At 45.1% G+C, this 10,510-nt stretch overlaps 1 protein-coding gene across 8 annotated transcripts in view; it reads right to left on the bottom strand.

Moving 5' to 3' along the window:
- The window catches only part of LOC106590348 (protein tyrosine phosphatase receptor type Ma), a 306,057-nt gene that overhangs the window by 7,256 nt on the left and 288,291 nt on the right, over window positions 1-10,510 (bottom strand). For all 8 annotated transcript variants that reach the window (XM_045710833.2, XM_045710836.2, XM_045710841.2 and 5 more), the window contains 2 exons: window positions 1,184-1,333; window positions 741-914 (listed from right to left, as the gene is read on the bottom strand). In XM_045710833.2, coding sequence (XP_045566789.1) covers window positions 741-914; window positions 1,184-1,333 — 324 coding nt within the window. The remainder of the gene's footprint in view (window positions 1-740; window positions 915-1,183; window positions 1,334-10,510) is intronic.

Raw genomic sequence — 10,510 nt, 5'->3', positions numbered from 1 at the left:
AGTCATACTGCTGCATTCGACAAAAAACACATTGCAATTATGAATGTTTTTGGTTATTTCCATGACGATGGGACAAATCCATCCAAAGCCATCTATTTTTTAATCATTTTCAATGAGGATGTAATTGTTGGTGGAAGCACAGAAAAAGCACTAGCCATTCATCAACATGATACACTGTCCCCCTACTGTTTAGGTTTGGCTGGGAAATGGCTGGCTAAGTAAGGTGGGGTGATTATTATAGAGATGGATGGGCTATTTACACACCAGCTATTTAACCACAGGATGCCCCAGGACTGCTGAGTCGCCCGCTGTCCCTTGCGCGCGCTCTCTCTCTCTCGGTTTCCTTCTTCCCCTTTCCTTCTATTCCCCAACTCCTCCCTCCTCCCTCCCCTTTGCTCCCTCTATGTCTGTCTCTCCCACTCCCTCCCTCTCTCCTTTCCCCGTAATAAAGAAGTCATGTCACAGACAGCCAATATGCCACTAATCTACCACTAATAAAGTTTGCTCTTCATTCAAAGCGCCAAATCTGCCCTTTATGTAGATCGGTGATTGAACAGTGACCTATTCACATCATCATATTTCAGCACAATGATTAAAAAAGAACACTTCCACTATTGACTCAGCACTTTTCCAGCAGTACATTCACATCCAATGACCTGCACACGGACTGACACTGCAAGTCATTTAAAAAGGTTATGAGTGAGCGTGCCTAAGTTTGAGTGTGTGTGTGTGAGACGTACGTCCATGAGAGCGGCGTTGATGTAGTTGGAACTCTCTCCGTCGATGGTGATGAGGAAGGGCAGACAGCGGTCAGGAGGAAGGACGTCCATGCAGCGGTTCTTCTCGTGGTTCCTGGGGAGCAGGGCGATGCTGCAGTCCTCCACACGCAGCGTAGGAGTCACCATGTTCAGAGTCTGGAGGGAGGGAGGGAGGGAGGGATATGAGCCTGGTAGACACCTTCAATTGTGCCTTGTACACCAATATACAATATACGTATGCATGTATGATGAACAACGCATGCTCACACACACACACACACACACACACACACACACACACACACACACACACACACACACACACACACACACACACACACACACACACACACACACACACACACACACACACACACACACACACACACACACACACACACACACACACACACACACACACCTACCCTGAACTCCTCTTTGATCTGGCTGGAGTTAGTCTGGGGGTCCAGGCGGTTCATGTCATAGTAGACCGATCGCAGCTGGTTGGCTGGGATGGTGGTGTCCCCGCACAGACACGCCTCCAAGATGGCGTCGTGGATGAACACGTACTGCTCCTGTAGGACACAGAGTGGGCCACACAGAAACATGATCAAACCAAAGTGATGATTGACTCAAGTCAAGTCATGACATGGATCCAAAAGCCATTTTTGGTGAGAAATCAAATCAAATCAAATCCTAATCCAATCCTCGGTTTTCCAATTGTTCTTGAGAAATACAGAATCCTGGATGGTAGACATCTGGGCTGGCTATTCTCTCATGTTGTTTAAACTGAGCCAACCGGTACCCTATGGACTTCCTTTCTCAAGGTAAGTAGTGCACTATATAAGGGAATAGGGTGCTCTTTGGGAAACAGCCTGTGTCACCTCCACAGTGACCATTCCCATTGACCTTTCCTCTGTCAATACTACCAGTCTCTCTCTCTTTCCTCTGTCAATACTACCACTCTCTCTCTCTTTCCTCTGTCAATACTACCACTCTCTCTCTCTTTCCTCTGTCAATACTACCACTCTCTCTCTCTTTCCTCTGTCAATACTACCACTCTCTCTCTCTCTCTTTCCTCTGTCAATACTACCACTCTCTCTCTCTTTCCTCTGTCAATACTACCACTCTCTCTCTCTTTCCTCTGTCAATACTACCACTCTCTCTCTTTCCTCTGTCAATACTACCACTCTCTCTCTCTTTCCTCTGTCAATACTACCAGTCTCTCTCTCTCTCTTTCCTCTGTCAATACTACCACTCTCTCTCTCTCTTTCCTCTGTCAATACTACCACTCTCTCTCTCTTTCCTCTGTCAATACTACCAGTCTCTCTCTCTCTCTCTCTCTTTCCTCTGTCAATACTACCACTCTCTCTCTCTTTCCTCTGTCAATACTACCACTCTCTCTCTCTTTCCTCTGTCAATACTACCACTCTCTCTCTCTTTCCTCTGTCAATACTACCAGTCTCTCTCTCTTTCCTCTGTCAATACTACCACTCTCTCTCTCTCTCTTTCCTCTGTCAATACTACCACTCTCTCTCTCTCTCTTTCCTCTGTCAATACTACCACTCTCTCTCTCTCTCTTTCCTCTGTCAATACTACCACTCTCTCTCTCTCTTTCCTCTGTCAATACTACAACTCTCTCTCTCTCTTTCCTCCGTCAATACTACCACTCTCTCTCTCTCTTTCCTCTGTCAATACTACCACTCTCTCTCTCTCTCTCTCTCTCTCCCCCTTCCTCCGTCAATACTACCAGTCTCTCTCTCTTTCCTCTGTCAATACTACCAGTCTCTCTCTCTTTCCTCTGTCAATACTACCACTCTCTCTCTCTTTCCTCTGTCAATACTACCACTCTCTCTCTCTTTCCTCTGTCAATACTACCACTCTCTCTCTCTTTCCTCTGTCAATACTACCACTCTCTCTCTCTCTCTTCCTCTGTCAATACTACCAGTCTCTCTCTCTCTCTTTCCTCTGTCAATACTACCACTCTCTCTCTCTCTTTCCTCTGTCAATACTACCACTCTCTCTCTCACCCTTTCCTCTGTCAATACTACCACTCTCTCTCTCTTTCCTCTGTCAATACTACCACTCTCTCTCTCTCTCTTTCCTCTGTCAATACTACCAGTCTCTCTCTCTCTCTTTCCTCTGTCAATACTACCACTCTCTCTCTCTCTTTCCTCTGTCAATACTACCACTCTCTCTCTCACCCTTTCCTCTGTCAATACTACCACTCTCTCTCTCACCCTTTCCTCTGTCAATACTACCACTCTCTCTCTCACCCTTTCCTCTGTCAATACTACCACTCTCTCTCTCTTTCCTCTGTCAATACTACCAGTCTCTCTCTCTCTCTTTCCTCTGTCAATACTACCACTCTCTCTCTCTCTTTCCTCTGTCAATACTACCACTCTCTCTCTCTTTCCTCTGTCAATACTACCAGTCTCTCTCTCTCTCTCTCTCTCCTCTGTCAATACTACCACTCTCTCTCTCTTTCCTCTGTCAATACTACCACTCTCTCTCTCTTTCCTCTGTCAATACTACCAGTCTCTCTCTCTTTCCTCTGTCAATACTACCACTCTCTCTCTCTCTCTTTCCTCTGTCAATACTACCACTCTCTCTCTCTCTCTTTCCTCTGTCAATACTACCACTCTCTCTCTCTCTCTTTCCTCTGTCAATACTACCACTCTCTCTCTCTCTTTCCTCTGTCAATACTACAACTCTCTCTCTCTCTTTCCTCCGTCAATACTACCACTCTCTCTCTCTCTTTCCTCTGTCAATACTACCACTCTCTCTCTCTCTCTCTCTCTCTCTCCCCCTTTCCTCCGTCAATACTACCAGTCTCTCTCTCTTTCCTCTGTCAATACTACCAGTCTCTCTCTCTTTCCTCTGTCAATACTACCACTCTCTCTCTCTTTCCTCTGTCAATACTACCACTCTCTCTCTCTTTCCTCTGTCAATACTACCACTCTCTCTCTCTTTCCTCTGTCAATACTACCACTCTCTCTCTCTCTCTTTCCTCTGTCAATACTACCAGTCTCTCTCTCTCTCTTTCCTCTGTCAATACTACCACTCTCTCTCTCTCTTTCCTCTGTCAATACTACCACTCTCTCTCTCACCCTTTCCTCTGTCAATACTACCACTCTCTCTCTCTTTCCTCTGTCAATACTACCACTCTCTCTCTCTCTCTTTCCTCTGTCAATACTACCAGTCTCTCTCTCTCTCTTTCCTCTGTCAATACTACCACTCTCTCTCTCTCTTTCCTCTGTCAATACTACCACTCTCTCTCTCACCCTTTCCTCTGTCAATACTACCACTCTCTCTCTCACCCTTTCCTCTGTCAATACTACCACTCTCTCTCTCTCCCTCTCCTCTGTCAATACTACCACTCTCTCTCTTTCCTCTGTCAATACTACCACTCTCTCTCTCTCTCTTTCCTCTGTCAATACTACCAGTCTCTCTCTCTTTCCTCTGTCAATACTACCAGTCTCTCTCTCTCTCCTCTGTCAATACTACCACTCTCTCTCTCTCTCTCCTCTGTCAATACTACCACTCTCTCTCTCTCTCTTTCCTCTGTCAATACTACCACTCTCTCTCTCTCTTTCCTCTGTCAATACTACCACTCTCTCTCTTTCCTCTGTCAATACTACCACTCTCTCTCTCTTTCCTCTGTCAATACTACCAGTCTCTCTCTCTCTCTCTCTCTCTTTCCTCTGTCAATACTACCAGTCTCTCTCTCTCTCTTACCTCTGTCAATACTACCACTCTCTCTCTCTCTCCTCTGTCAATACTACCAGTCTCTCTCTCTTTCCTCTGTCAATACTACCACTCTCTCTCTCTCTCTTTCCTCTGTCAATACTACCACTCTCTCTCTCTTTCCTCTGTCAATACTACCACTCTCTCTCTCTCTTTCCTCTGTCAATACTACCACTCTCTCTCTCTCTCTCTCTCTTCCTCTGTCAATACTACCACTCTCTCTCTCTCTCTCTCTCTTTCCTCTGTCAATACTACCACTCTCTCTCTCTCTCTCTCCTCTGTCAATACTACCACTCTCTCTCTCTCTCTCTCCTCTGTCAATACTACCACTCTCTCTCTCTCTCTCTCTCTTTCCTCTGTCAATACTACCACTCTCTCTCTTTCCTCTGTCAATACTACCACTCTCTCTCTCTTTCCTCTGTCAATACTACCACTCTCTCTTTCCTCTGTCAATACTACCACTCTCTCTCTCTCTCTCTCTCTTTCCTCCATCAATACTACCACTCTCTCTCTCTCTCTCTTTCCTCTGTCAATACTACCACTCTCTCTCTCTCTCTCTCTCTCTTTCCTCTGTCAATACTAGCACTCTCTCTCTCTTTCCTCTATCAATACTACCACTCTCTCTCTCTTTCCTCTGTCAATACTACCACTCTCTCTCTCTCTCTCTCCTCTGTCAATACTACCTCTCTCTCTTTCCTCCATCAATACTACCACTCTCTCTCTCTCTTTCCTCTTTCAATACTACCACTCTCTCTCTCTCTTTCCTCTGTCAATACTACCACTCTCTCTCTCTCTCTTTCCTCTGTCAATACTACCACTCTCTCTCTCTCTCTTTCCTCTGTCAATACTACCACTCTCTCTCTCTCTCTCTCTCTCTCTTTCATCTGTCAATACTGACACTCTCTAACTCTCTTTCCTCTGTCAATACTACCACTCTCTCTCTCACCCTTTCCTCTGTCAATACTACCACTCTCTCTCTCTCTCTTTCCTCTGTCAATACTACCACTCTCTCTCTCTCTCTTTCCTCTGTCAATACTACCACTCTCTCTCTTTCCTCTGTCAATACTACCAGTCTCTCTCTCTCTCTTTCCTCTGTCAATACTACCACTCTCTCTCTTTCCTCTGTCAATACTACCAGTCTCTCTCTCTCCTCTGTCAATACTACCACTCTCTCTCTCTCTCTTTCCTCTGTCAATACTACCACTCTCTCTCTCTTTCCTCTGTCAATACTACCACTCTCTCTCTCTCTCTCTTCCTCTGTCAATACTACCACTCTCTCTCTCTCTCTCTTTCCTCTGTCAATACTACCACTCTCTCTCTCTCTCATTCCTCTGTCAATACTACCACTCTCTCTATCTCTCTCTCTCTCTTTCCTCTGTCAATACTACCACTCTCTCTCTCTCTCTCCTCTGTCAATACTACCAGTCTCTCTCTCTTTCCTCTGTCAATACTACCACTCTCTCTCTCTCTCTCTCTTTCCTCTGTCAATACTACCACTCTCTCTCTCTTTCCTCTGTCAATACTACCACTCTCTCTCTCTCTCTTTCCTCTGTCAATACTACCACTCTCTCTCTCTCTCTTTCCTCTGTCAATACTACCACTCTCTCTCTCTCTCTCTTTCCTCTGTCAATACTACCACTCTCTCTCTCTCTCTTTCCTCTGTCAATACTACCACTCTCTCTCTCTCTCTCTCTCTCTCTCTCTCTTTCCTCTGTCAATACTACCACTCTCTCTCTCTTTCCTCTGTCAATACTACCACTCTCTCTCTCTTTCCTCTGTCAATACTACCACTCTCTCTTTCCTCTGTCAATACTACCACTCTCTCTCTCTCTCTTTCCTCCAATACTACCACTCTCTCTCTCTCTCTTTCCTCTGTCAATACTACCACTCTCTCTCTCTCTTTCCTCTGTCAATACTACCACTCTCTCTCTCTTTCCTCTGTCAATACTACCACTCTCTCTCTCTCTCTTTCCTCTGTCAATACTACCTCTCTCTCTTTCCTCTGTCAATACTACCACTCTCGCTCTCTTTCCTCCATCAATACTACCACTCTCTCTCTCTCTTTCCTCTGTCAATACTACCACTCTCTCTCTTTCCTCTGTCAATACTACCAGTCTCTCTCTCTCTCTCTCTTTCCTCTGTCAATACTACCAGTCTCTCTCTCTCTCTTACCTCTGTCAATACTACCACTCTCTCTCTCTCTCCTCTGTCAATACTACCAGTCTCTCTCTCTTTCCTCTGTCAATACTACCACTCTCTCTCTCTCTCTTTCCTCTGTCAATACTACCACTCTCTCTCTCTTTCCTCTGTCAATACTACCACTCTCTCTCTCTCTTTCCTCTGTCAATACTACCACTCTCTCTCTCTCTCTCTCTTTCCTCTGTCAATACTACCACTCTCTCTCTCTCTCTCTCTCTCTCTCTTTCCTCTGTCAATACTACCACTCTCTCTCTCTCTCTCTCCTCTGTCAATACTACCACTCTCTCTCTCTCTCTCTCCTCTGTCAATACTACCACTCTCTCTCTCTCTCTCTCTCTCTTTCCTCTGTCAATACTACCACTCTCTCTCTTTCCTCTGTCAATACTACCACTCTCTCTCTCTTTCCTCTGTCAATACTACCACTCTCTCTTTCCTCTGTCAATACTACCACTCTCTCTCTCTCTCTCTCTCTTTCCTCCATCAATACTACCACTCTCTCTCTCTCTCTCTTTCCTCTGTCAATACTACCACTCTCTCTCTCTCTCTCTCTCTTTCCTCTGTCAATACTAGCACTCTCTCTCTCTTTCCTCTATCAATACTACCACTCTCTCTCTCTTTCCTCTGTCAATACTACCACTCTCTCTCTCTCTCTCTCCTCTGTCAATACTACCTCTCTCTCTTTCCTCCATCAATACTACCACTCTCTCTCTCTCTTTCCTCTTTCAATACTACCACTCTCTCTCTCTCTTTCCTCTGTCAATACTACCACTCTCTCTCTCTCTCTTTCCTCTGTCAATACTACCACTCTCTCTCTCTCTCTTTCCTCTGTCAATACTACCACTCTCTCTCTCTCTCTCTCTCTCTTTCATCTGTCAATACTGACACTCTCTAACTCTCTTTCCTCTGTCAATACTACCACTCTCTCTCTCACCCTTTCCTCTGTCAATACTACCACTCTCTCTCTCTCTCTTTCCTCTGTCAATACTACCACTCTCTCTCTCTCTCTTTCCTCTGTCAATACTACCACTCTCTCTCTTTCCTCTGTCAATACTACCAGTCTCTCTCTCTCTCTTTCCTCTGTCAATACTACCACTCTCTCTCTTTCCTCTGTCAATACTACCAGTCTCTCTCTCTCCTCTGTCAATACTACCACTCTCTCTCTCTCTCTTTCCTCTGTCAATACTACCACTCTCTCTCTCTTTCCTCTGTCAATACTACCACTCTCTCTCTCTCTCTCTTTCCTCTGTCAATACTACCACTCTCTCTCTCTCTCTCTTTCCTCTGTCAATACTACCACTCTCTCTCTCTCTCATTCCTCTGTCAATACTACCACTCTCTCTATCTCTCTCTCTCTCTTTCCTCTGTCAATACTACCACTCTCTCTCTCTCTCTCCTCTGTCAATACTACCAGTCTCTCTCTCTTTCCTCTGTCAATACTACCACTCTCTCTCTCTCTCTCTCTTTCCTCTGTCAATACTACCACTCTCTCTCTCTTTCCTCTGTCAATACTACCACTCTCTCTCTCTCTCTTTCCTCTGTCAATACTACCACTCTCTCTCTCTCTCTTTCCTCTGTCAATACTACCACTCTCTCTCTCTCTCTCTTCCTCTGTCAATACTACCACTCTCTCTCTCTCTCTTTCCTCTGTCAATACTACCACTCTCTCTCTCTCTCTCTCTCTCTCTCTCTCTCTTTCCTCTGTCAATACTACCACTCTCTCTCTCTTTCCTCTGTCAATACTACCACTCTCTCTCTCTTTCCTCTGTCAATACTACCACTCTCTCTTTCCTCTGTCAATACTACCACTCTCTCTCTCTCTCTTTCCTCCAATACTACCACTCTCTCTCTCTCTCTTTCCTCTGTCAATACTACCACTCTCTCTCTCTCTTTCCTCTGTCAATACTACCACTCTCTCTCTCTTTCCTCTGTCAATACTACCACTCTCTCTCTCTCTCTTTCCTCTGTCAATACTACCTCTCTCTCTTTCCTCTGTCAATACTACCACTCTCGCTCTCTTTCCTCCATCAATACTACCACTCTCTCTCTCTCTTTCCTCTTTCAATACTACCACTCTCTCTCTCTCTTTCCTCTGTCAATACTACCACTCTCTCTCTCTCTTTCCTCTGTCAATACTACCACTCTCTCTCTCTCTCTTTCCTCTGTCAATACTACCACTCTCTCTCTCTCTCTTTCCTCTGTCAATACTACCACTCTCTCTCTCTCTTTCCTCTGTCAATACTACCAATCTCTCTCTCTCTCTTTCCTCTGTCAATACTACCAATCTCTCTCTCTCTCTCTCTCTCTCTCTCTTTCCTCTGTCAATACTACCACTCTCTCTCTCTTTCCTCTGTCAATACTACCACTCTCTCTCTCTTTCCTCTGTCAATACTACCACTCTCTCTTTCCTCTGTCAATACTACCACTCTCTCTCTCTCTCTTTCCTCTGTCAATACTACCACTCTCTCTCTCTCTCTCTCCTCTGTCAATACTACCTCTCTCTCTTTCCTCCATCAATACTACCACTCTCTCTCTCTCTTTCCTCTTTCAATACTACCACTCTCTCTCTCTCTTTCCTCTGTCAATACTACCACTCTCTCTCTCTCTCTTTCCTCTGTCAATACTACCACTCTCTCTCTCTCTCTTTCCTCTGTCAATACTACCACTCTCTCTCTCTCTCTCTCTCTCTTTCATCTGTCAATACTGACACTCTCTAACTCTCTTTCCTCTGTCAATACTACCACTCTCTCTCTCACCCTTTCCTCTGTCAATACTACCACTCTCTCTCTCTCTCTTCCTCTGTCAATACTACCACTCTCTCTCTCTCTCTTTCCTCTGTCAATACTACCACTCTCTCTCTTTCCTCTGTCAATACTACCAGTCTCTCTCTCTCTCTTTCCTCTGTCAATACTACCACTCTCTCTCTTTCCTCTGTCAATACTACCAGTCTCTCTCTCTCCTCTGTCAATACTACCACTCTCTCTCTCTCTCTTTCCTCTGTCAATACTACCACTCTCTCTCTCTTTCCTCTGTCAATACTACCACTCTCTCTCTCTCTCTCTTTCCTCTGTCAATACTACCACTCTCTCTCTCTCTCTCTTCCTCTGTCAATACTACCACTCTCTCTCTCTCTCATTCCTCTGTCAATACTACCACTCTCTCTATCTCTCTCTCTCTCTTTCCTCTGTCAATACTACCACTCTCTCTCTCTCTCTCCTCTGTCAATACTACCAGTCTCTCTCTCTTTCCTCTGTCAATACTACCACTCTCTCTCTCTCTCTCTCTTTCCTCTGTCAATACTACCACTCTCTCTCTCTTTCCTCTGTCAATACTACCACTCTCTCTCTCTCTCTTTCCTCTGTCAATACTACCACTCTCTCTCTCTCTCTCTTTCCTCTGTCAATACTACCACTCTCTCTCTCTCTCTTTCCTCTGTCAATACTACCACTCTCTCTCTCTCTCTCTCTCTCTCTCTCTCTCTCTTTCCTCTGTCAATACTACCACTCTCTCTCTCTTTCCTCTGTCAATACTACCACTCTCTCTCTCTTTCCTCTGTCAATACTACCACTCTCTCTTTCCTCTGTCAATACTACCACTCTCTCTCTCTCTCTTTCCTCCAATACTACCACTCTCTCTCTCTCTCTTTCCTCTGTCAATACTACCACTCTCTCTCTCTCTTTCCTCTGTCAATACTACCACTCTCTCTCTCTTTCCTCTGTCAATACTACCACTCTCTCTCTCTCTCTTTCCTCTGTCAATACTACCTCTCTCTCTTTCCTCTGTCAATACTACCACTCTCGCTCTCTTTC

This window comes from Salmo salar, chromosome 29, assembly GCF_965601325.2.
Source record: "Salmo salar chromosome 29, fSalSal1, whole genome shotgun sequence".
NCBI lineage: Eukaryota > Metazoa > Chordata > Actinopteri > Salmoniformes > Salmonidae > Salmo > Salmo salar.
The sequence above is the reverse complement of the archived record's forward strand: the minus strand, read 5'-3'. Positions and strand labels throughout refer to the sequence as shown.